General features: G+C 37.2%; 1 protein-coding gene across 1 annotated transcript in view; it reads left to right on the forward strand.

Annotated features, from left to right (window-relative positions):
* The window catches only part of KITLG (KIT ligand), a 54,196-nt gene extending 27,888 nt beyond the window's left edge, over positions 1-26,308 (forward strand). The window contains exons 3-10 of the mRNA XM_071552117.1: positions 6,318-6,380; positions 10,851-11,030; positions 12,862-13,024; positions 13,877-13,978; positions 20,555-20,661; positions 21,153-21,229; positions 23,517-23,601; positions 24,788-26,308. Coding sequence (XP_071408218.1) covers positions 6,318-6,380; positions 10,851-11,030; positions 12,862-13,024; positions 13,877-13,978; positions 20,555-20,661; positions 21,153-21,229; positions 23,517-23,556 — 732 coding nt within the window. The 3' untranslated portion in view covers positions 23,557-23,601; positions 24,788-26,308. The remainder of the gene's footprint in view (positions 1-6,317; positions 6,381-10,850; positions 11,031-12,861; positions 13,025-13,876; positions 13,979-20,554; positions 20,662-21,152; positions 21,230-23,516; positions 23,602-24,787) is intronic.
* The last annotated feature ends 1,297 nt before the right edge of the window (positions 26,309-27,605 follow it).

The raw sequence follows: 27,605 nt of genomic DNA on the forward strand, positions 1-27,605 counted from the left end.
TTCAGTTTGGCTTGAATCCTCCACTGAGATTATAATCTCTATCTCCCCAAAATGTTAGGCTTCCCTGGGTCTTTTCTCCTTACTATTAAAGTATATTGCCATCTCTGTCTATGACAAAGGTGCCTGATTTGGCTCTTGATGCTTCATAGACCCTCTTAAGTTCACTTTTAAAACCTCTAATGTTTTTCCTGTTATAATAGGGAAAAAATGGGTTTTTTATGGCTCTCTGTCCATGCAAGTACGTTTTTCTTCCAAATTCTTGGTGGATAAAAATCCAGTCTATGAAAGCTTGTTTTCTGGCTTTGAATTCTGTAATTTTGCCCTTCTGTCTGTTAACATGCTGCTCTGGCCCTTTATCGTATTATTTCCGTCAAGCTGCTCTTCCTTTTTTTCCACTATCAATGGCAAGCTTCTTGGGTTTATCTTCAGAGGTACTATTAACACTGCCTGTGTTGTCATAACACAGCTGAATTTGCCCTCTTGTACCAGACTCTCCTCATTACATCCCTGGTGTCTGTTACACTGTTTGTGGCTGCAGGAAAAATGCTCTGTGATGAACTCGAAGCAGATCCTCATCCTCTTCCTCTCTCATGCTAAGATTCTTTGCAGCATGAATCCATGTCCCTCATTTTTCTTTTTCCTGCTATGTTTTTTCCTACTTCTACTGCAGTGTCACTACAGCTTGCAAATGAGTGCCACAATACCCTACAACCTAGTCTTCCTTTATTTGGTACTGGGCTTGTTCCAAGTATGATAAACCCCTTACACTGCTTGTAGGAAACTCCATGGCTGCAGTTGTGCTCCACTCAACTGTTTTGTATTATAGGGATATGAGAAGTACATGCCCCAGTCAAGACCCTCAGTGAATATAGCCCAGGGATGTCTACTAAGCCTAAGCTATCAGAATAGAATAAGTCAGGCATGCTGTGCAGTGCCTGAAAATGTGGGTCATTTGCCTAATCAACTTTGTGTTGAGTAATAAATTGAGGACAGATGTTGGTGTAACTTGTTTTCAGCGTCTTAATCTGGATTTTCACTAGCACCATGCTGGACTTGCACCAGAAGATAGAATCGTAAAGGAAGAGCAAATTCAGTAACAATGAGGTTTCTGAGCATTAATCAATCTAAGATCAAACCAGACTACTATCTGTTCTTTAAAAAGTGACTTATATTTTCTGTAAGATTAAATTTATTCAAATCTATGTAATACAATTTTTATATGTCCTAAGTAAAGAACAATTGAGAAATTATTTTTGGTTTTTAATAATGAGAACTTTAAAAGAGCATGATTTCATACCTACAGAGAATGAAAGTATTTACCGAATATTCATTCTGTGCTATTAATCACTTGAACTCCTGTTTCTTTTTTAATGAAGATGTCTGGAGGGAAACACTTTACTTGATGAACAAATGTTCTGTATTATGAAACTGTATTTGCAGCACCTGTCAATAAGGCCTGTCCCCATTGTTCTTTTCAGCATAGTAAGTCAGCAGAAAGCTGTATCACTGTAGTTGTCTTTGACTTAGCTTTTGCATAAGAATTAAGAATCTGTTGTATATATATTTGTTAAATATGAACATCAAACCTACATATAAATAGAATTCTCACTGAGCTCTGCAGGATGTACAGAATATGCCTACATGTTTTGGTTTTGTCCATCAACTAAATCTAAGATACCTCTTCTTCCATGATCTACTTCTCTAAAGCAATTTTCTTCTTTTGAATGTTGGAAGCCCAAACAATAGTCAGCATTTACTGACTAGGTTGCTTGTTTGAGACATGCTGTTTCAAGTACTTTGCTTTCACATTACATCTTTGCTGTAAATATGTACTTTACACTCTCTGCAACATTTGATATTTATTTTTAAATGGATCTAAATCTCCTGAGTGAAGGTGTTATAAAAAATTATCCAGTGTTGTTATCCTGCAAATAACCTGCCACTATGACTGTAAGAAGTGTGAACGGAAATCGTTAGCATGTTGTCTTAAGCCAAATGATGAAGATTTTATTAACTGCTTCATTAGCTGATGAGATAGAGCAGATTGCAGACATGATGGACAGAGAGTGGAAGATACTGCAGGAGAAGAAAAGCTGGGGATGCAGTAAGGAAGACAGAGAGGTACAAAGAACTGGAGGGGGACTTTTGACAAGGGTATGAAGGGATAGGACAAGGGGAAGTAGCTTTAAACTGAAAGAGAGACAGGCTAGTTTAGATATAAGGAAGAAATTCTTTACCATGAGGGTGGCAAAGCACTGAAACAGATTGCCTGGAGAAGTTGTGGATGCCCCATCCCTGAAAGTGTCAAGGCTAGATGGAACTCTGAGCAGCATGGTCTAATGGAATTTTCCCTGTCCATGGTAGAGGGGTTGGAACAATATGATCTCTAAGGTCTCCTTCCAACCCAAACCATGCTCTGATTGTATGAATCAGGGTAGAGAGAAATGAGAGATAGAAACAATATCCAAAAGGAAAGTATGTTTTTCCCTTCTTATGCCTCAGAGTAAAAGAACACTGACAGTGGAAAATGGTAATTTTTACTTTATTTACTTACTTTATCTTTGATATGTGTATAAAAAAATAATTACATCTATGCTTGTCTGCTTATAATTTTCAGAACAGTCACAATAAAGAGAATTTGCAAGAAGAGTAGCCTTCATTTCAAAGCACATGACTGCAGAGATAGGTCACCTCTCTTATGTCTGCTAGTGTGATGAAAGAGTAGTTTATGGAAACCAAATCACATTTGCATCCTTTTTCATCTCCCCATGTATGTGATTGTGAGCATATTTTTAAGTATATTTGGGTTATACAATGTTAACAGTGCTGTATTAAAAATTCAGACCTCTGTATGACAAAAGTAATCCTACATTCCCCAGTTTGAGATTTTGTTGCAACTGGGAATACAGCATTTAATGTTGATTTTATATAAATTTAAAGGCATAAGTCTAGATTCCCTGCTCTTCATCTTTTCTCAGAGCCTAATAGGATTTCTACACACACATGCACTTAATCAGATAAAATTTTTTTGACATTTTAATTACAATGCAGAATTCTTTTAGTTCTATACATTCCTTTCCAAGATTATCAGTTGACATTCTCTGTAATCATTGGAGTTGTTATTTCTGCTTAAACTAAGGTAAGTGATGCAGGCAGATTTGTCACTGTACTTAATGAGTTGAGCAGAGGAACTAATAAAAAAGCCATTCAAGGTTACAAGGAGTTTCAAGGGACAGTTGTTTTCCAACCACCTTTGCTCAGGCAGCTCAGAGCCCTCTAAACATCTGCTCCTTCTGGAAGTCACAGCAGTCAGGAACTTTGCATAGAGTGAGTGTGCAGAGTCCGTTCATTCCTTTCAGGATCATTTCAGCAGAAAATCAAGTGATTGGGTTTGGATCACAGTCTTGGTGGCTAGTGTTCAACGAAATGTCAAGATTCAGGAAAGCAAGAGAGCATGGAAAGCACAGATTTAATATAGACATGTTCTTCACTCTTACACCAAAGGCTTTACCGTATTTTCTGTGCATGAGTTAGGAAGTCCAAGAGAGACACAAGTATAACTCCCTCACTTTGACTGAGGTCCATCATTTACCAGTAGAGCATGTGACATGTGGAGTTTAGTCAGTAAAACTTTAACAAGTTTCATGTTGAGGCAGGGCATATATTTTGTCTTTGACATGCTCACTTCAGCAATCTTCATTTTTAGTAGTAAATTCAAAAATATCTTTTCTGTTTCAGTCAGTCAAGGAGGAAAATATCTGAGGTTGAGCTGTGTGCTTTGGCTTTGATTGAGAAGTTGAGCTCTTGGGCAGTTAAATTTTTTTAACTGTGCATGAAAAGTGCTTCACAGGCTCTCGTGCTAGGAAAGTAGATTGTATACATAATGCATATCAGTTCTTGTAGTGTTCACTGAAATGGAACAAATTTAATCTTCCAGTGACCTTTCTTAAAGAGCAGTGGTTTTGCTGATACTGCTAAGTATGGAATCCCTCTACAGTCAGCATGGGAAACTTTGCACAGAGTAGCACCTTCACTACCTATGCTGCTTAAAGTGCTGCTAATCCTATCTCTCTAGGCAGGCAAAGAGAGATAGAAAAAGTACTAGATTATGTATTAGTATGTCATAATGTGATGCCGTGAGAGGCCCCCAACAAAGCAGGACTCTGAGCCACGTTAGTATGGGATAAGATAAAAAGTAAAGGTCCTTTAATATCAGGCCTACGACCCACAGGAATACATGATGACATGCACGTGCCCTCTCGAACACTGGTTTCTATGGTTTTTATAATATGGTTCACCCAGTCATTACTTTACACATCTTTCGATCCAGCCCTGGTCCTGCCCCTGTTCCCACCCCCCAGGAATTGAGGTTGGGATTGACGAGACCCTCCTCTTCATCATTCTCCTCTTCCTCTGGTTTCTGGAGTTCTTCCAGTTCTGACTTCTGGGTCACTTTACCCTGTGTTTGTTTCATTCTGCAGGCCTTCTGATAGTCTCCAGCTCTTTACCTTGAAGAGAGTCTAAACAACTAAAAGAATTCTGGGACAGGGGTAGCAATAGAAAGACATTAAACTTAAACTGTTAGAAATATTAACCCACTAAAAATCTACTTTGCTACAGCTACAAGTACTTCTAAACTCTCTAAAAATGAAAAATTCAAAAACCCCTTCGGTATCAATGCCATGATACTTTTAGAGAAAGGAGAAATAGACAAAAGTCCGGATGAGGATTTAGAATAAATTAGATGCTCTAAAGAGATAATGAATATATTGGAATATTTTTCAGTATGTATAGCATGTTGAATCAATTCCCCAAAATTCTAGGTAAATAGAAATATAAAGAATTTTAGTGACAGTTCTGGAACTGCTGCTTTGGGAACTTCTGGGAGTAAAAGTAAAAAAAGAAAAAATAAAACTTACCTATGGAAAGGAATTGACCAAGATCATTTGTATAATAATTGGTTTTTTAAAAGTTATAGGAGAAAGATAAATGTAACTGAACTGAAGGATTGTGGCTTAGCCCACATAAATTAAAAAATAAAAAGTTTGGAATTCATTTGTGTTTGACTGTGTATTAGTATTGTCCTTGATCATTTCTAGAGCCATAACATTTTGAAATAGCTTTTTTAATTTTTAATTAAACCTAAATTATAATTCACAAATAAAACATTATATTTTATCAAACAAAATATTACCTAAAAACTGCTCAGGAGGGAAGAAAAAAGATTGCTGTGTTGGTTGCTATAGCAGCAGAATCAAAAGCAACCATAACAGAATGATCTTTAACCTGAAGTAAAAATGCTTTTGCACCAAAAGAACTATGTCTGTGCATATTGTTTTTGACTAAATGAGTTTAAAACTAGAATGAGAAATATCAATTGGATCTTTCACTGATACAAAATAAAATAGATTTACTGTATCATGAAGTCTCACATTATTGGTAAACGTTTTGAAAAAATACTTCTGTGGACTGTGGCAGTCCAGTGACTGTTAAACTATTGTACTGTTCTTCTCCCAACTCTGCACATTCCCCAGATATTCAGCCATTGCTCACAGTAGTGTTGGATCCCTTCTGTGGCAGATCAGATTGTATAATTCAATGAGAACCCTTCTTTCACTCCTTCTCTTTGCTGCACCACACTCCGTGCTCACCCACATCTGCGAAGTTGTAACTCGGCTTATGTGTGTGGAAGTTGTCCTTTGCCCCAGGACATTGCTAGAATATAGTTACTTTGCTCATCATTATTAAGAGGAACAACTTCAAAGTTAAAAGTTGTACTCAAGTGTTGTTCTGACCTGGTACATAACTAACCACAGGGCAGGCAAGTATTTTTTTAAGTTCAGATGCATGTTGAAGTTCGAAATTATTTGAAGGAAAAGGGGTTGGATACTTCTGCATCCTCTACTGTCTACAGTGGTTGAGGTTATATAGAAATTGTCAGGTAAATACTTCAAGACATGCCATTAAAAGCTGAAAATGCAGTGTACTTTCTGTAGTAACGAACAACCTTAGATCACTTCTCTTCAGCACATTATTGACTTTAATTCTGCTGGGAAGCGGTAGCATTGAACGGATCACATCAGATCTGGACATATTACAGTGGGCAAATAAGGGTCAATAGCAGTTCCACACGAAACTAAGTATGTGAATAACCTTTTTTTACCTGCACCTTTACTGGAAGCAAACCTTAGCTTTACCTGCTCCAGGGAAATTACTGAAAATTTGTGTTGAATATTTGGTAGATTTTGCTGAATGTAGTAATGGAAATTAAGTCTTTTTTTGTAGTCAGTAGTAACATTATTATCCTTTTGTTGTAGGTTGGAAATCTCCCAAATGATTATATGATAACCCTTAAATATGTCCCGAAGATGGATAATCTGGTATGTACAACCACTTCAAGTTATTCCCAATAAAGTAGCACACTGGAACCAGTGATGGCTGTAATATTTTGTACCTACTCCTACGTCTTAGTAAGTTACACTTAAATAATGATTATTTCACTTTTCATACAGTTTTCAAATATTTATTGAAAAGAAATATAGAAAGATTCCTGCAGCCCCTTAAAATCTTGTTAATTACAGGAATTTTACAAAAATATTTATTCATATTAAATTTTTAAACATTTTTTCTGGAAAAAGTAAAACTACCATATTACTTCATTGTGTCAGTTTAAAATTACTACCTTCTTAACTAATAATTTCTCACATAGGTTCTCTCTAATTGTACTTTGCAAGACACTGTAGAATGGCCTTCTTGTTTCAGCCAGTGGAAATGCCATTAAAGCACAACAAATACTGAGTAGCCAGTAAGGAGAACCTTAAGTTCAGTAAATGGTAGTGTCAGTAAAACCAAAGAAACCAGTATGGTTTCAAACAGGCTTTGTATTACTTTTTCTATATAATCCCATATTTAATACATAGTGATACTTTCAAATAAACATAATCTATATACTTTAAAATTCTATATAACATTTTTTATTAAAATCCTATTATTGCTTAATTTACTAGATTTTTTGGGTTTACCTCAGTTTAACAAAAAAAAGCATTTTAGAATGATGTATTGAAAAGACTCTCTTGGTTGTTGCATACATTGCAAGAAAAAGGAGAAAAGGTAACAAGGTGAAAGTACAAATTATACTGAATAGTATATTGTTTTAAAGAAAGGGAAAAAGTAAGAAAAGGATGATTTTGTCAGTTAAACTGAACAAAATTGTCCCTGTCTTTAGAATGAATCATTGTACACATATTCATCAGTAACTGAAAATCATCTGCTAGATATAAGAAGCTGGGTTTGTATCTGTACGAGGTTTTCATTATGACAATCCAGTTTCTGTGTGATACACATCTAAAAATGCATCCTATCCTACAACAGTGTAGCAAATTAGCAATATTCCCTGTTGATATTGGACAATGATGACAGAAGCAACATTTAGTCCTGAATACTAAGAATATGGGAGGAGGAAGAGGAGGCTGAGGGATAGTGAAGGGCTCTGACTTGTGAAGTTATAAAGGGTTATGTCAGATGTAGAAGTGTTCTTAAAGAAGCTCAAAGCTTTTAGTACAACTTAAGAATACTTTAGAAAATCCAGTTTAAACTTGTTTCTTTAGACAGATAAACTCTGCGGAACAAAAGCTATGGAAGTCAGGTACTAGATCCCATATAAATAAATCTAATGCAAAAATTTTCAATTCTTATTATAGCCAATTCAGAGAAAAAGGAAGTCAGATTGGCTGCTACCATCCCCCGGCTTCTGTGCTTTTTGAACATCACTCATTTTGGTGCCTGATGTGGTGAGGTTCATGTCTGTGCAGGACAGCAATAGCCTAAGTGCTGTTCCTCCAGCTTCCAGGATGAGCACAGTAGCTGCTGGGCTGGATCGAGGCTGTTCACTCAGCTGCACTCCTGCAGATGAAGAAAGCCAGGAAGCCTGCTTGAGCCATGAGCTCTGGTTGTTCTCACTGCCAAACTCCTGCCTCTCTCTGTGGTTCAGTTTTGACTGCTAGTATGCAGGGTTTTTTCTGTAGTTTAAATGCCATGTCATCTTGATGTATCATATCCAGATACTGAGATCCAGTTTACATTTATGATGAGCAGCCAAGAAATAAATAGGAAGAGAAGTTCAGGGCTGAGATTTCCATGTTCCCTTCACTGGTACACCACTTTTCAGTCATAGTAATGGGAGGTGCAGCTGTTGGCCACATGCCTTAGCAGGAAGAAGTATTCTGTAGTATTCACATCCCACTTTGCCAAATTCCTCTCTGGGAATTTCAGGTTGTGTTATGCATACCACAGAAAAAGCTGGCTGAATAATTAGGCTTTGCTCTTGGTTCTGCAGGGTCCCTGCAAGCTGGGAAACCCATGGCTTTGCCTAAAGTAAATGGCTCTGAAGGAATTGAAATGGTTCTCTGCATTTTTTTTTCACTATATTTCAATCTTCTGTGGGAAGTGTACCCAAGGTAGCAAGTCTCAAATGTAGATGACTAAAGGTAGAACGGCAGAGTGAATGCAAAGCAGATGGGAAGCCAGTGTAGTGCATGTAACAGGAACAGACTGACCCATCCATTAATCAGAAGGGTTGTTGCATTATGCATGAGCTCAAGGCAACTGAGTGCCTTTAAAAGTAGTCTTCCATAGAGTGAACTCTGTAGTCTAACCTGAAGGTTAAAAGGTAAAGATTATAGCAGCAGGGGCTTAGTTCAGAAGGTGATACAAACTTCAAACTGTTACATAGGTGTAGAAAGTAAAAGCTGGCTGAGGGCTACCTGGAAGTACAAGGGAAATCAGGTTTGCAATCACCCTGAAATGTAAATCTTGGTCAAAGTTTACACAAAAAATTCAGAGTTAAACCTCCATTTCTCCTAGTAAACAACATCATATTTTTCAATTTGAGCAGTTTCATTCCTGTTTTGGTACGTATTAAGATAGCAAGTGTTTGCACAGCTTGATATAAGTGAAAAGAAAACCTAGAGCTCTCACAAAATACAGCTTTGTAGGTCAGAACAGTTCAGTCAGAGGAGACTCCCACGCACATGCTAAACTGCGGGAGCAACAAAATAGACTCCCTGCTGGAATTGCCAAATGCTCACTGAGAGAAGTAGTAAGCTTACATTAGTCCCTGCCAGAGGAGAATGCTCACCCTCACAACCTCAGAGGGAAAGTGTTTCCAGGTTTCCAGTACAGGGCAGCACTATAGTTCTGTGTCGGTGTTGCTATACCAAAGCAGAAGAAAGTAAATGCCTTGTTTGTCTTGTGGTGGCAGTGGGATGTGGCACAACGTATACTGCTTGAACAGTCTGTTTCGAGAAGCTTTCTCTGATTTATTTGCTTCCATCTCTCCCCTTACCTTGTTTCACTTGAAGGAATAAAGGGAAGTTGAATCAAGCCAAATGCCACCCATTCCACTTTTTGTTTCATTCTTAAAAAGCAAGTAATTGTTGAGATAATTACAGAGGGTGATATCACTGATTTGCCATTTGTTATCATTGTGTGAGAGTTGTACACAGAAGTGGAAAGTCAGGTGGAGCTGAAGCATGTATTTACATTTGGTTCTCTAAGCCTGAAAGCCTAATATTCTGATTAGTCTTCAAAAACATGAAGTGTATTTTTTTCTCATCAAAAATATTTACGCATCAAAGCAGAACAACACCTGTGGATTTTTTTAAAATAAAGAATCTGCATGCAGATTTATTAAAGACATTGAGTAAAATGAGATTAAGCCTAGAAGTGTGCACATCACCAGACATTTGCTGTGCATTGCAGAAAGTGAATTTAGTGGATTCAGCAATTGGAAACTAGTTTAGTGATACTGAGAGGACTTATGTTTTGTTGGGCCAAGATTTTCATATCTGGAAGTCTTTATTGATCCTGAGACATTTTCAACAATGAAAAAAATAACTTCACATATAGAATAAATTTCCATAACATTTACCAATAAAAATTCAGCACTTATTGGGAAGGGATTTCCAGGTACAAGGTGCAGTTGTGGTTAATGCGTTACCTGTATTTTTGCCGATCATTTTGAATTAGGGCTTTTCCTGGGCTGGGTGACTGTTTTATCTATTTGACTACTGTTATGTAAATCTGAGTAAAAGAAATTAATGACTCCCTCTAAGACAGCAAGATGAATTACCACGTTTCAGTCACGTGAACAGGTGTACAAACTTTGTCTGCAAACTAATTGCATAGGTGTCAGTGGAAGGATTTGAACTCTGTACCAGTGGCACATACAGCAATAGACTGCCCAGAACACTTCTGTCATCAAAAACACGGGGGAAAACTGTTCCCAATAAGGGCATTAGCGGAAAAGCTGAAGAGGTGGAATTAAGTAAGCTGACTAGTTTAAAGGTGGATGAAAGCACACAGGGATTTAATGCAAAATGTTTATGGAAACCTTCCTGAGAAGAAATTTAAATAAAGGCTCTTTGGGGTTAACTGAGTCATGTAAGGTGACAATAATAAAATGAAAACTGATATTAGTTTAAACAATTGTTAAAGCAGTAGGTGTTTAAATAAAATGAATAGGTTAATGAAAGCATGGACCAGGGTTCATAGTAACATGTTCCAAGGCTCAAACTCTCAACAGACTGATACTTGGCATTCATTAAGAATTTTAATGAAGGGATGGCATTTAACAGCCAACAGTAAATATGTCAGTATCAGTGAGAATAGAAATTTTACCTAAAGGACTGAAGAAAAAGTTGGCCACACTAAAGAAAAGTAATTTTGACTTTCAAGATAATTTAAATTGGAAAGAACAGTCTAATCTACTTTTGCACAGTGAGCTGCTTAACCAGTTTTTACAAAAGTCTGATATTTAATCTACCTCTGTTTCTCTTTTTATCCCCTGACAGCCTAGTCACTGTTGGTTGCATTTGATGGTGCCTGAATTTTCAAAGAGTCTACATAATCTTCTCCAGAAATTTTCAGATATTTCAGATATGTCGGATGTTTTAAGTAACTATTTAATCATCAATAATCTCACAAGGATAATCAATGATCTTCTGGCATGCCTTGCTTTTGATAAAAACAAGGTAATCTTATACAGAGTTTCTGCTTTTATACTGGATATTTTTAATTTTTGTTATGTGGTATTCAGTAGTAGTTTAAAAATATCTAAGGCTTCATTAGATTTTTGCTCTCATTTCTGTTCCTGTACATCTGAAATCCTACTTTGTTTAGAAATGCTCTGAGTACACTGTTTTAAGCTAGATGTTATCTCCTTTTTCAAATAAAAATGGCTTACAAGGAATTCCAGTACATAAAATGACCTATATACAGTTATTTAAATAGTCCAAAATGCAACCATCATATTTAGCATATTTCATTCATTCAGGTTTACTTGAAACTAGCAGAAATCTTCCTTGTGCATCCAGCTTCAATTATTCATTTTGCTAGTGATCTTAATGTAAATGTAAAGATTATGTGGTTGAAGATATTAATATACTCTTAGTATATATCAGAGTGTGTGGCGCTCTGAAAGCTTCACTATAGTTTAATAAACTTTTTTATACAGAGGCACAGCAAAGACAAGAGAATATCAACCCATTTCCATGTGTTTCTGGATTCCTACAGCAGCTGGAAGGATTCCAGGAGTCTCACTCAAGAGATGCCTGATTCTCTTGTGTGAAAGTAGGTGTGTGGGGGAAAGAAATTAATTTTCTAGTCCCTTATACTGCTCTAACAAGACTATCAGTAATTAAAATTAAGTTCTGTAGTTGAAGTTTTTGTTACACTGAATAAAACAGGCAAAATCCATCATGTTCATTAGAGCAAGGATTTCATCTTCCATATATGTTTATTTTTACCAGCTAAGTCCTTAGATGTTGTATTTGCACCTTTTCAACAATCAGAATGAATCAAATGAACTAAAACACTAAGGTACATTTAGAGTGGAATAACCTTGTAACTTTGTCCTGTATTTGCATTATGTTACTGAGAATATTTAGACTTTCCCTCCTTTCCATTTCAAACTGTATTCGGTCAAATCTTTAATATATTTTTTTCTTTTCTATTTTTGTCCTAACAATTCAAAGCACTCAGCTAGGATGTGGTTGGGGAAGAGCAATTTTATTTTGTAGAATGGAGAAGCAAATATCCTGTAATTCAGAGAAACAAATAGCTATTGATTTTCTCAGAGAATAATGATCTTAAGTCTTGTACTCTCAGCATTAAACATAAAATAATTTTGGAGCTAAAACTGAGAAGTTTTCCTTAGGACGTATTTAAGCCATTTGCTTATCACTGTCCTCCTTCTTGGGAGTACAGAGTAACCCCAGGCCAAATTTGACCTGTTGACATAAGAACCAGCTGTTATGAAAGCCAGAATCAGGTAAAAAACCCCAACCAACCAACCAATTTGGCTTCCTTGTTTATAGTCCTGTCTTATTTTTAGGTACATTATCAGTGATCTCAGCCTGCTTCTGTGCAGTGTTGTATCCCAGCTATTGTGTTCTGTTCCCTGTTCTCATAATGACTATACCAATGATTGTGTTGTGTTTGTATGTTCAGATTAACAGGATCATGTGATACATTGCAAAGTAATATGAAACCAAGGGGTTTTTTTAATAAGGGAAATTAAAAAGACATCTCTTCACTTTCAGTGTAGGACGGTAGACTGTCTTTCATTCCTTAGCAATTTTACAACACTGTATTAATAATTCATTTCTATTTGCAAACCTAATTTGAAATCCTGAGATCAGAAGCCTTGTTTTATGAAGATTGTACACAGCCAATCTGGTCTTCTGCAGGTTAAAAACTTAAACTAGCTTGTGTCATCTTTGGATATTTTTATCATCTGTTGAGGTGTTGAAATGAGCATCTCTCTTGACTTTCTTTCAAGTTGAATTCTGTATTTTACCCTAGGATTTTGTAAAAGAAAATGGTCACCTTTATGAAGAAGGTCGCTTCATTCCTGAGGATTTTTTTAGGCACTTTAATAGTACCATTGAGGTCTACAAGGAGTTTGCAGACACACTGGATAAGAATGATTGCATTCTGCCTTCAACAGTAGAAACACCAGAGAATGGTAAGATGGCTCTTCTTTTGGGGAACAGAATCTAAGTAGATATAAATGGGTGATTTACCCTGAATTTCAGAAATGTCACCTTTTTAAATTACTACTGACACTGAAGGTTGTATTTCTGTTTGAAGTCAAGTTCTATGTGACACGAAAACTAGTGCCATCATTCCTAGAGACATCATTCCTTGATATATTCCAAACAGCCTCACAGTACACTGCTCTGTTTCTTTTAATTCCAAATATGTCCTGGATTGTCTTTTTACATTCTTCTTGTTCTTCTTTACATGTTCTATTTGGTTTTTATAAGGCAGCAAAAGAGCCTAAGATTGCATTACTGAAAGGACAGGAAGATAGGACAAGTTGTAAATTGCAACAGCCTCAAGTCACCTTCATATTCATCTTGCCTCACCTGAAAAGGGGCATGTTTGCTTCATTTAAAAATTTGAAAAAGCTCAAGTCAGGCTCCTGCAGTTATTTCTCATTCTTCCAGTTAATGGAGGTTTTGTATTTGTTCTTTTACTCTCTCTAGTGACAGCTATTAGCTTTTTAATATGGACAACATATCCAGGTACACAGTTACACCAGCAGTAACTAGAAACAGATCAACACCATAACCTGAGAATTTTTTTGCAGCAATTGCTTTTCCAGATTAGCCATTTAGCAATAGCTCAGCTTGTAGACACTTCTACCTCTTAACAAAACTGTCTTTTTTGCTTAATCAATTTTATAAATAGCCCTACAGCCAATTTTTATAAACAGCCCTACAGCCACATCAGAATAGCCTTATAGCCCATCATCTTATATAGAGGGAACTGTATTTTAAGTTTCATAATGCTGACACGCTCATTTTCTATTTAGATTCCGATTCCAGAGTCGCTGTCACAAAAACATTTTTGTTTCCTCCTGTTGCTGCCAGCTCCCTTAGGAATGACAGCATTGGCAGTAGCACTAGCACTAACAGTAAGTACAAGTGATTGAATATATGTGTCTCCATTTTGTTCTGGTAGCTGATTTTTTTGAGAGCTCAGAGGAAAAGAATGTCATTAATTGTGCAAATTAATGGGAAGTTACATGTTCCTGATGGTGTACCATGTGTTTCTCAGCTGTCATACTGAAATGCAGTGAACTTAGCTAATCAAAATGTATAGATGCTATCGAGTTACAATGATGTGACAGCTCTCTGCAACTTGGAGAGGGGCAGCCTCTTCGTTTTGGCTGTCATGAGGTCTCACTAGTCATATGGCCTCAGCAAATTTAGCTGTCCCAGGCACTTCATTTTAACTCTCAGAAAAGCAAACAGAATAGCTATCCTAAATTAGCTGAGAGTGCTCACATGGACAGAGAGTTTGCCTCTGTGTTCCATTTTGGGAGTACCGTCAATCAGGCTTTTCACCAGACCTGAAGATAGTTCCCATGCTTGCTTGCTGTAGTCACACCAGGACTGCCTCCACAGTCAGTGTGCTTGTGGTTGGGGTCAATGACAAATCACTGCCCTTTTGGCAGGCTGTAATCCTCTCTGGCATAGTCATCTCCATGTTTCTCCTCTCTCTTGGTCACTGGTGTATATGACTGGTCACTGACAGATAAGAGTGCCTGGAACAGTTGCTGGAAGAGCCTTAGCATTACCTCTCATGAGGTCAGCAGGGGTATAGGAATCTGAGGTGGAAGGAAACAGTGAAATTTCAGGGGCTTTTAGTGACACCATGTACAACAAGGTGAATACTCCCTGAAGCTGCTCATGTGAACAAAAGAAGGGGATTTTCCTTAGAGCTTCCTGAAATGGTGATTAAAGCTCAACCATGTTATTGTTTCCTTGTTCCTGTTTCCCAGACACATGAGGCTGACAATGTGTATCTATCTCTCTACAATTTCCCCTTTTCACTTCAACATCTGTGTTATCTGAATGTGTGATGATGAAGTATATGACTGGTACTCTCTGTGCGTAAGAAATCATGTGCAAGGAGGCAGCCTAATGTAGCCTGTTTGGCACAATTGTAGCTCCTGATGGTGGGACAGATACTACTAAGCCTGAGTTTCTTCTGTCCTCCTTCTCTTGGGAAAGTGTAATTTAGTTACTCTTTGGGTTTTTAGCACCATGCATGCTATCTCTTCATTGGCTCACAGCTGCTATCAGATTTGAAGCCCTTCATGATTGTTTTCTAATTAAGAGAAGGTCTTAAGTCATCATACCTCAGAACCCTCAGAACAGAAGGCTGGAAAACACCCTTGACTCCTGGCTGCTAGCCTGCCTCTCTGGAAAAGAGAAGCCTCACTGTCGTAGATTCCCTGCCAAGAGGTCACAGAGCTGTCTGCAAATAACTTGCTGAGCTCAGGGCCAGCTATGAGGCACCAGGAGAAGGTTAAAGAATGCATACCTGTTCCTCTCTCGGGTCTAAACATGTGATAATTTTTGATGTCGTCGCTAGAGGAAAAGTATTCAACAGAGCCTGAAGCAATGGGAATGGATCAAAGAAGCAAAAGACAGACAGACAGATTACAGGAACACTTCAGCTGAAAGGACTTTGACCCAGTACAGTAACAGGAGGGATGCCGGACAGTGCAGTGGAGTGTGGCACCTGTGTCTGTATTGTGGAGGAGAGTACAGAAGCAGGATTATTAATCTTGTTTTATAATTGGAACTGATAATCAAGTAGGAAAAAGCCTAATTAAAATAATGCAGTAAGTCAAAGAAATTGCTTGGCTGCCATATGCTGTACAGGTGTGTTTTAACTGATTATTGTTCTCTTAAGCAATTTATTGGAAAATTGGATATCAGTTAACAGCCTTATGTAGAAATGACATGAGGACTGCATGTCTGGGGCTGGGGACAGTTTGAACTCATAATCAGATTAAATGACATTAACTTGGATGGTGAGTGGTTACACTATAGATATTTATTTGGAGGTTTTTTCCAGGGAGGGAGCTGTGGAATCTTTATTGGCATCTCTGTTTTACTCTCTGAAATGGCCTTCAGTACTGATTTTAGTTTTGTCTTGCTTTATTGCTGTGGAAGTTTTGTTTTTAGTTAATTCTTACCTTTCTGTAAGGAACAACAATTAATAAACCTTATTACTTCCCATGTGAAGACTTCTACACAGGGTCTCCCTGGATTCAGTACTGTTCTCAGCACCTCTAGATTTAAGTTTCAAAAAGGAAAACATTTGGAGAAGGTGGGAGGCCTGAAAAAAAGCAGACACAAACTACAGTATTTTTTTTTTAATAACCATATTTCATTTTAAACAATTTTAAATTGAGCTATTGTTTCATTTAATAGTTTCTAGAGCATTTACAAGCATTCCGTGTTTGCAAAAGGACCCCTCCAGATTAATAATAATAAATTTTGAATCTATTAGTAAACTCAGTGTAGTTAGATGACTTGGACTGCTCCTAGTTCTAAATTCAACTTAGACAAACCTGAAATGCATCATCTAATAAATACTTTGTGAAATAATTATCATATAAATTGTATATAAATAAGCTAAATTATGTGTTTTAATTTTCCTACTTTTGTTGAGTCATGTTTCATGACTCCATTTTTTACACAACAATAAAATTAAACTACGATAGTAGAGTAGAAGCTTAACTACATTGACACCAAAAGTCTTAGCCCAACTAAGTGTAAAATAGAGTAATCATGCTATTCTAATTTTTTCTGAATTGCAATAGTGCTGGTTTTTTATTCTTGTAATACTGAATGTAGATTTGTGACATGTCCCCACTCCATCTTTTCCCCCATAAAATTCTCAAAACACCATCACCAGCCACCCCAATTTATTTAGAGAGGTTTGTTTGTTTTTTTCCTCTTTGTGCTGCATGACTGTAGTCCAATTGAAATTCGCAATAACTGTTTAAGTCCCAGTCTTGCTGGTATTTCTCTAGATCATTATACCATGCATAGTCTAGAGAATTCAGATGAGATGGTTCCTGTGTAAAGAACAAGTGTCAGGATAAGAAATCCTGATCTCTTCTTTTGGTTGTTGAACCAAATAGTAAATAACAGTCTTCCCCCCCCTCCCCATCAGGTGAATCTCATATTGCTCTGAGCAAAACTTGAACTTACTACCTGTTACTACTCTTCTCCCTCAATTTAATGCCATGATGTTTTTTATACTTCCATGAAAAGTTCTGTATTTCCTTCTTCCATTTTTGCCTATAATTTCCTCACAATAATTTAGCTTTATTGTTCAGTACCAAGCAGCTCAAAGAATGTGTAAACACAGAGATCTCTATGACTCTTTTGAGGAAGGTCTCCTTTTTTAATTAAGCAAAGAATACCATTGTTTAATTCAGTAATTGCAGTACAATTTTAAAATGTTCACTCATGGCTTAATGCAATTGGTGTTGCCTTCTGTGCCTTTGTTCCAACTTCATAGTTAATGGAAAAATCTAATGAACAGGTGAGAGCTGCTCTACATTTTTACAGATAAGATCTTGTGGTAATTGTGTTGGAGCTGAGCAGAGGTAAACTGAAAATTCCTTTGAGACATATATGGCAAAAAAAAATGAGCCAGTGCTTTGAATCATAATCACACATGGCTCAAGGTAGGAAGCAGCTCAGTAACTTCATTGTGTAGCTGAGTGGCTTTTAATGTAAGTATATTTTGTTCACAGCTTGAACATCCCAATGTCTGTGAAGGCTACACATAAATCAGCATCAAATGAGCTCAATTCCCTAGGGAATCTTCCACAAGATGCAGAGTGAGAGCTCCAAGAGGTGCTGGCCTGCATCCACTCCCCTTTTGCACTTTGCTGGATAGAATCTCTTTAAAGTGGATAATACACTAACTGCAAAGCCAGCACTTCCTCTGGCATTGCCCAAAGAGTTCACAAAGTTCCTGGTACACTTGATTTCCTCCTATTCCTTCTCCTGCTCTATCTTTACAACTGATGGGAGTCAGAATCTTTGTGTATAGAGCTCTAAAGTTTCTAACAGAGGAAAAGGTCCCTATTGAAGAAACAAAAACTTACTGTCAGCCAGCTCACTTTCCCCATCTCCCTTTTCTTCATTAGGACCCAAGTCTCCATGAGGTTCTCCAGACTGAGAATTCTCCAACCATTTCTGTTTTAGATGTTAATATAAATAAAAGGCAATGAAGGAAACTGCCATGACTCATTTCATTCCCCCCAGCTCTTTCAAGAGACTTCTTTGGGACTTAAATGTGAAATTAAATAATCTGTTGTTATTTGCTTTTTAAGGTAGTTATGGCTTACTTAACTTTCAAATTAATTCATACGTGATATATCAAGTTATGAAAAAAAATCTGTTGTCATGTTTAAAAGGTAGACTAGGAAGTGTGTCACAATGGGACTGTATTTAGGCTCTGTCCCTGGGTTGCAGGCCCCTACATGGAAAGCTTATTATGAATTCCTTTCAGGTTTCCATAGATAATGAAGGAGTCATCTGCATCATCTCGAAAATCAGATTACTTTTCAGTTCTAGACACCTCATTTTAAAGGGTCTCTTCTGTTGTCTGTTTCCATGAAGTTTGTGAAAAATACTGTTAAAAACAAGGGTGCTAAACTATCACAGATTACCCTGCATAAACAGCATTTCTCTAGAAATTCATGTAACAACCAGCATGCCTGCCATGACGTAGTGCCCAGCATTGCAGGTAGGCAGAGTTATTTTGAGGTCATACAGTCTTCCATAACATGTTAGCAAATACATTATGCTCTACACAGCCTGAAGAGTCTTTTCTTTCATTTTTATTTCACATTTTATTTTTTTCTGATGCTTACAGAGTGGAATCTAGAAAACATTACCATCCCTATATGATGTACATAATTTAGTTGTATAACTCAGCAGTCTCTCACTGGGCAGAACGGCATTAGGGAAATGAGGGTTGCTTTTTTTTTGCCTAGAGCACAAGAGCAATACAGGAATTTTTGTCTGAGAATTTAATTCAGATAGAGTAATGACAAGAAGGGTTTTTTTGAGTTGACTTGAGTTTACTCAGTTTTTCTGAAGATCAGTTCTGCAAGCAAATGTCCTCTGTGCCTAATCTGGGACAGAAAGTTAGAAATGACCCCCAGGTAATTTCTGCTCTTGGCTTTAATGTCTGAGGAGACAGGGCCAGACTACTCAATAACCTCTCTTTTCCAGCTAATGTTTATCTCTGTAGAACTTTGACTGCTATTCTTCCCCTCTCCTCTGTAGAGAGATTTCTTTCATGTTATGCTACCATTGATTCTGATTGACTGGTGCTTCCTTTTAATATGTCAAGTCTACCAGATATAAGTAAAATTCAAGCCACTACAGCCAGAACCAATACTCTGTAAACAGTGTGTGAGATAGAGATATATGTAATATATGAATGTATAAGAGACAGACTTTTTGCTGTCTTACTTTTTAGTTCTGTCTACACTGAGTCCAGAAAACACAGCTGAATTTCAGAGATTAAAAGGATATTTGTCTAAAACTTGCAAGATGTCAACCAGAAAATCTCAGAGAGTTGAAAATGAATTGCCAGTTAATTATAAGAATACTCCTTTCTAAACTAAAGCATTTTGGAGGCTGTATAATAATGTACTAAACACACATTGTCTGACCCAGTATATCATACTGTACGTCCTTAGCCATTTGTGTTTGCATGAGTCTCACAAATTTCGAGGGCTGTCAGTTAATTTTCCTTTCTATGTATCCAATCACTTTTCCAGTGATTGGATACAGTTTGGGTTTTTTTCTGTTATCTGACAATACAACCACCATTCAAGCTGCAGACACCCAATCTTGAAACGGACCAAAATTGGGTGGATGGTGTCTAAACCAACAGTCTCCTGTGGCTCATTTTGCCTTTCAGGTGGAGGATCTCCAAGTAGGACTTTTCACATTCTGCTCTTGATTAAGTAACTGGAGGCTCAAATTTTAGTCTCAGCTTGCTTTCAGGTCCCTGTGAGGGGAATGAAAAAACTAGGATTGCTGCTCTTCCATTTAAAGTGTTAAAAGCTAACAAGAAATGGTTATAACCAAATAACACACAGCTAGACCTCAAGGTATAAGGGTTTGATTTTGCTGAAGTCAGTGGCACCTTACCAGAAGATGTTAGAAGTGGTTAGGCTTATATTGTTAAATTAGCCACCCTCAAGTGGCCTCATATTGGTCATTAGTGGCAAAGTGTCTGTCTGCAGTCAGTGGGAGGTGTCCAGTGCAATTTAGGAATATGCAAAAATTGATATATGTTCTTCTCCAAAGAATTACTTAGCATTTCAAAATAAGACCTCCAAAAATTAATAAATCCACAACTTTCAAGTGTGGGAAAAAGATAATTCTCTACAAATGACTAAAAGAGAATTAGTGGTGGTACTTTTCAGCACAGTTGTTTAAGAAGTGGGTGAAGCATCCTTGTGGTCCAAAGCTTCCTCTAAGATTTTCTATGAAGTGCACTTCATGTACATAGCACTTTGAAGTATCTGTTCTGCTCTTTAAGATGCTGTTATGTAGGTGGTGCATGAAAGTGCTCTTGCTAATAGTGTTGCCCTGAAGATAGTTTTCTGCTATAAATGTGTCTTCACTAACGAGAGTATCTGTAATTACAGAAGCACTTGACTTCGTTAGCAGCTCCAGCCTGCAAGGGATCAGCATAGCACTGACATCATTGCTGTCTCTTCTCATTGGCTTTATTTTGGGAGCAATATACTGGAAGGTAAGAAATACTACATTTAATTGTTTACATAGTGTTACTACATTTCTTAGCTCTGGGAGAGATGGGAAGAACAGAACCATTCTGCATTTGAAAACAAGAGACACCTCTTTTGATTTTCACTGAACTGTGACATGCAGATGTGTCAGATTCTTGAATTCCACCATCAAAGTGCAAATCCTGTCTTATCATCATGATCACTGTCTAATTGGAAACAAAAAATGTGGGATTCACCCAGTTTTCCATTTCTCCTATGGTATATTGAGACTAGAATTTTTTTGCTTTTGCCCCTTGTGCCCTTGCCTACAATACAAAGACTTCAATAGTAAAATTATATCAGTAATAGATGTGTGTTAGAGGACAAGATTTGACCTAGATTTTGCAAGATGACTTTGATACTGAAAATCTGAAGTAAATTGAAACATACAACAATTGTTTGGGGAGTTACTGAAGAAAGCCTTAGAATATTTATATTTCATGCATTTTCTTCCTAGAAAATACATCCCAAATCCAGACCAGAAAGCGCTGAAACTACGCAGTGTCATGACTGTCAAGAGGAAAATGAGATAAGGTATATTATTTCACTTTCTAATTGCATTTACAAATGTGATTTTATGTCTGAGAGCTTCTCCCTGTTACTCTTTCGCTCTATGACAAACACAAAAAAACCCCAAACACAAGGTCTTACTGCAGAGGTGAAACATGTGCTTAGCGTGTACCCTTTAAGGGACCTTATGGTTTAAATATAGACATTGATATGGAGAATATTTCTGCATACAAAATTTTGTTAAGAGGACATTACCTTTACTTTGTCTGTCCTTACTCCCACTGTGAGAAGGGGTTGCTGAGACCTATAGGGGAAGCAACAAAATAAAATAAATCTTGTTATTTGCTGTGTGGGGTAAAGCTAGGTCAGTATTATGGTGTACAGCTAGGCTGTTATTATGGAAACAAATAGAAAGCAATCTCTTCCTGGCTGCGTTCCTAAATCTTTTAAAATACTTTTTATGTTAACATTTTTGTGTTCTTTTATTTTTTTATATTCCATAGGGTATAATGGTTTCCAGGGGGGTATTTTATGCTAGGAGAAAGTTAATGAGAACTTGTTAAAATCCTAATCACTTCCTAAGGTCATTCTGAAATTATTCAAGGCTCTGTTCATATTTAAACTCGTACTTAAACATGACTTTGTCTAATTTTTAAACAGAAAAAGTTTTATGTAACCAGTCCAATCAAATATACCTTAAAAATAACAGTTTTGGACTTTGGAGTTCCTTGAACATGACTTGGGCAAAAAATGTTGTGAAATCCAGAAAAGGACTTAGGATACTTTAAGTTACAATAGTCCATGCTAAAGCATTTTGGGAGTGTTGTTTAATTTCATATTTCATGGTGTTTGGTCACATTTTAACTATGAGGGATTTAGGAGAAAATTTGATGCAGATGGCAGAAGGACACATCCTGTAGTCTTCTCACACTGTGTGAAATGTGCTGGCTGCTGTTGAAGGCAGAAATAGGCAAGGTTCTGGTCTAGCAGTTTGGTGATAGGAGCTGAAATTTTCAGTGTTTAGGCTTGCTCAAATAATAAATTCTTAAATTTACTTCATGTACAGTATATAGAATGAAAGATTGTGTATTCATCAGGTATATTAATTGCTACGAATAACTCATTCTGCACCTGATCCTCACAGATATTAAAACCTGTGAAATGGAACATACATCTTCCTTTTAACTTCACAAGACATAAAATGTTGTTTTATACGAAGAAAAGAGGAAAAAACCCCAGTTAAATGCAGGAGAGGGCCTTAGCAGGAAATTTAGACAGATTGCATTCTCCATCAGATATCTTCTTACATATATGGAATATGTTTTGGCATATATGGCATATATATTCCTTGAGAAATTAGGAATATTCATCTACAACTAGGAAGAATTAATAGCAAACATATAATCATAGAATCATAGAATCGATTGGGTTGGAAAAGACCTCCAAGATCATCGAGTCCAACCCTTGGTCCAACTCTAGTCCATTTACTAGATCATGGCACCCAGCGCCACGTCCAATCTGTGTTTAAAAATCTCTAGGGATGGTGAATCCACCACCTCTCTGGGCAGCCCATTCCAATGCCTGATTACTCTCTCTGTAAAAAATTTTTTTCTGATATCCAACTTAAATTTCCCCTGGCAGAGCTTAAGCCCGTGCCCCCTTGTCCTGTTGCTGAGTGCCTGGGAGAAGAGACCAGCCCCCACCTGGCTATAACTTCCCTTCAGGTAGTTATAGACAGTGATGAGGTGACCTCTGAGCCTCCTCTTCTCCAGGCTAAACAACCCCAGCTCCCTCAGCCTCTCCCCATAGGGCTTGTGCTCCAGTCCCTTCACCAGCCTTGTTGCTCTTCTCTGGACCCGCTCCAGCACCTCAATATCCTTTCTGAACTGAGGGGCCCAGAACTGAACACAGTACTCAAGGTGTGGCCTCACCAATGCAGAGTGCAGGGGAAGGATCACTGCCCTGGTCCTGCTGGTCATGCTATTTTTGATACAGGCCAGGATCCCATTGGCCTTCTTGGCCACCTGGGCACACTTTTGGCTCATGTTGAGCTTCCTGTCAATTAGTACTCCAAGGTCCCTTTCTGCCTGGCTGCTCTCCAGCCACTCTGTGTCCAGCCTGTAGCGCTGCAGGGGGTTGTTGTGGCCACAGTGCAGGACCCGGCACTTGGCCTTGTTGAACTTCATCCCATTGGAATCAGCCCATCTCTCAAGTCAATATATTGGGTTCCCTTTTAACTATCTTGTAGAATCTTCTGTTGGAATGAAAAGACTAGTACTGTACTAATAAAGTACCTTTTTTTTTTCCCAAGCACGTTGCAGCAAAAAGAAAAGGAACAACTACAAGTGTAGCTGTTGCCTTTTTTTCCCTCAACACTGTTACTGTTTCATGTACTGGTAAGTTGTTATGGTGAGAGTTTTACCATAGCCTTAATTACTTTCAACTACTGTAATTCAGCAGTCCATTTGGGGATAAAATTACATTTTGCTGTTGGTAGGCTACATTTGTGGATAAGATCTTTAGCGGCTAATTTAATTATTCCTGTATTGTTAATTTAGACATTTTACTTTTAACCTGAATGCTTCAAAATAAATGTGCAAGAATTCCAAAATGAATGACAGCTACTGCTTCTCCTTTTGGCATGAGAGCTGGTACAGAGAAGCCTTCAGCAGTTGTCTTACAGCTGCTTGAAAGCAATGTGAACTAAAAACATAATCTGCTAAAAGTAGCAGGTGAGTGTATGAGAACAGACCAGGTAGAGCTGAGTTTCTATTAATTGTTGCTTAATCAGCACAGTTTGTGGTCTCTGTAGCCTTATCAGATGCATCATTCTTGCTTTAGTATATAAGAGAGAACAGCAAAGGCAAGTGAGGTTTCTCGTTCCCAGCTGTCCTCCACAGAATTGTGCACTTCTCTGGTGAGGGGCTTCTTACCACAGGAGCTGTGCTGTACTTAACCCATGAAATCAATGCAAGAGTCTGGAAGATTCAGGCAGGACTGAATAGTTCGTTTTAGATCAGGAGTGGAAAGAGCAGTGTAGGAGTAAACAGGCTGTCCAGGTTTTGCAGTGCCTTCTGTAGTGGTTACTCTCTGGTGTTTGATATGATTGCATTAGCTACAACTTGAGAGATTTTCAGTCTCCTTAACTACTTTGTTCTAATATCTGCTCAGTGTGAAGGAAAATTGTCACTGCATTGGACAGATTGTTCAGTTTTTCCAAACATGTAAACTCAGTTTGGTATTGACTTGTCCAGGTGACTTCAAAGGGAGTTTTGCTGCCAGAGATTGCCAATACCAAAATGCACAAACATAATAGTTCTGTAAAACAGTGAGAGTTGTTTCATCACCTTAGATGACATCAATGAGCTTTTGCAGGCAAGTGTATTCTTGGACCAGAAAGTACATCTTACAACATTTTTTCTTTCTGAGTAAAGAAATGTCCATTCAAGTGTCATTAAATTTATCTATTTCCAAAATTATAAGGAAAAAATATCTCTGTTGTATGTCTGTGAAAAGCTCTACTGTTAAGTTATACAGAGAAGAAAACCAGTCAACAAAATCAGTTTCTGTTTTTCTCTTCAGGCAGGTAACAGTTCCATGTTCGCTTCATAAATGAAGCAGCTTTAAGCACATTTGTATTCCTTCTGGAGTGACAGACTGAGTCTGCATCTGTTGTTGCTGCCCATGACTCCATAGACATGATATAAAAATGAGGACAATTTGTGTTTGTTACTGTGAAACCAACACTGAATTGAACAATGACAAGAGGAGTGTGCACTTAGCAGGACTGTCTCTTAGGCAAATATCTACCTTGTCTGACATTTGAGAATTTTTAATTGCATTAATACTTTCATCTGACTCTGGCAAACAAAGTATATCCTCAACAAAGAGCATCTTTCAAATGCCTCCAACTATATGTAATCATTGCAAGTCATAAATACCTTTGCATCCTTAATTTAAATTCTGTGTCCTCTACCTTACATTGATGTCTTCAGATGGAGGTCTCTGAACTGACAGAAAACACAGAAATGGATACAGATAACATACTCTTCAATATTGCATATAAAACTTGAAAGCAAAGTCATGCCATGAACTCATGTTCTAAACTTTTACTTATAAGGAGCTGTGTTTATGCCTGGCAAAGGCTGTGTGTACAGCAACATGTGGTCTCTGTTGGGTGCCAGGTGGCTGGTTGCCCATCCCAGAAAGCCTCAAGAATTCATCAGCACTGGTGGTCTCGGTTCAGGAGAAGCAAATACTGGATGAAGACAAAGTAAACAGGAGGTGAATGTACCTCATGGGGCTTCGAAGCATTAAGAGTAACTGCTATTACTTTTAATGTGAATACTGGTGAAATTTCCAGCCATACTAAGGGAAAGTAAAGAGTCTGAATTACATTCAAACATTACAATAAAGACAAGCCCACAAAATGCATTTTAAATTCTGAAGATGTATGCCATTGATACGTTGTCTTTAAATGTATAGCATAGAAAATCTGAAGGATCCTGAGAGTGTATTTAGCTTTTACTTACATCAGCTGTAATTAATGTTTGCATTGTGTTTTAAGTGATTAGTAAGCTTTAATATCTTGGCATTCTCCCCTCTTGAAGGTCAATTCTTTTGAAACAAAAGAGAAAGACTTTGTTTCCCACTTGTCTTCTGCATCTGTTGCTATTATAGCATCAATGAGATATGTACAGGACCGATGTACAGATATGTATTTTCAAGTAAATCCTAAAAATACCATGGTAAAACTTACCAGTGTAGATGCGCATCTTTTCATTTTGGCTTATTCCATATAATGGATATTAATTATTTATCTGTATTGAGGAGTTTTACTTCAGAGAGGTAAAGGGTAAAGGCTCACTTCAGATGACAAACTGTCATCTGTCATCAAATTGACCAGGTCAGCAAGAGTTTTAGTTTAAGTCACTTAAGAACATTAAAAACAAAATAAATCCCTTTTAATGTTTTGCGTAAAGTTGGAGTTCTCTTTAAAATGTATAGTTACTAAATTTTTTTGGAGTTCTTGTGGAATTTTTTTCTTCTGAATTTTCTGAGAACCATGCATAAAAATAATATGTTATACATATAATATATACATGTGTGTGTGTACGTGTGTGTGTATTATTGATAAAACTGTCTTTCATACTTACTAAAAAGAAAAAACCTTAGAACCTTAGCCTGTTGGTTGACAGAGCTGATGTGTGCATATAGACACTCTGCGTGGAATTTTGACTCTTCTGAGATCACTGTTGAAACTTTTCATTAGTTCACTGATGCAAGGATTTGATCGTGTGGAATTTTTATTTTTGCTTCAGGCCCTTTTTACACTTCCTGGATGTCAGAAAAGGGTCCTCAAGTCCTACTCAGCTGGTATAAACTAGCATAATTTCATTAGGTATATCAGAACTTTACATCATCTGAGGAACTTCTCTTAGACAAAATCCAAAGAGGTTTAGTATGAGAAGCTTCATGTTTATTCAGAGGATTCTCCTGGATCACTAACCAATTAATAATCAAGGTTGCTCATCATTTCTAAAAAGCAAGTGCATTCCTCAAACAACAGAATTCCCCATCTGCATTTCTGTCTCCTTTGACATTGTGTAGTTCTACTCACAAGGCCCTCAGACTTTGACTTTCAACCCATTTAGAAGTTACCCAAAAAGAAGTGTCAGCATGCCCTAATTGATGGAAATTTGCATCTTATTGGTAATGCAAAGAATAATTGTGTATTGGTTTTGACTAAATGGAAAAGTATCCACAGTAAATAGAAGCAAGTATCCTTAGACATAGAACAAAAAACTTAAAATACTTCATACAGTATACTATTAAGGCAAGCTTATGCATTTGAAGTTTTAAAATATTTTTTTAACATTCAGTCAAACAAAAGTTTTGTATTTATTAATGTTCTTTGTTCATAAGAATATTCATTTTCCTAAATACATTCTTTCCAGAAAATCAAATGCACAATAATATTGCACATAGATGTGGCCCAAATTATACTTTGATATTCAAAATATGTGATATTTTAGGCTTCTTAGTCTACCGTTCAATACTAGAGAAAATATCAGTTATGAATTGAAACATACATTAAATACAGATTGGCTGTGACAAAATGTTCACCTTCCAAGAGCAGCATCTAAAAGTAGTAGCTAAATCACTTTCAAATAATGTCAGATGCTTTAATCTCTTCTGTGTAGAAAGGGAAATGTAAGGCTATATGAGAACAGAAAGAAAATTCATGTGTAAACTTTCCATCTTCACAAACACTGTTCTTTGAATATGCGCCACAGTCATATGACACATGGAGTAGCAGAACTGTTGTTGGACCTCCTGGTTTTCCTGTTCTCTTCACCCCTTTTTGAGAGATCTAAACACATCAGGTATTCTCGATCCT

This window comes from Pithys albifrons, chromosome 3, assembly GCF_047495875.1.
Source record: "Pithys albifrons albifrons isolate INPA30051 chromosome 3, PitAlb_v1, whole genome shotgun sequence".
Classification (NCBI taxonomy): Eukaryota; Metazoa; Chordata; class Aves; order Passeriformes; family Thamnophilidae; genus Pithys; species Pithys albifrons.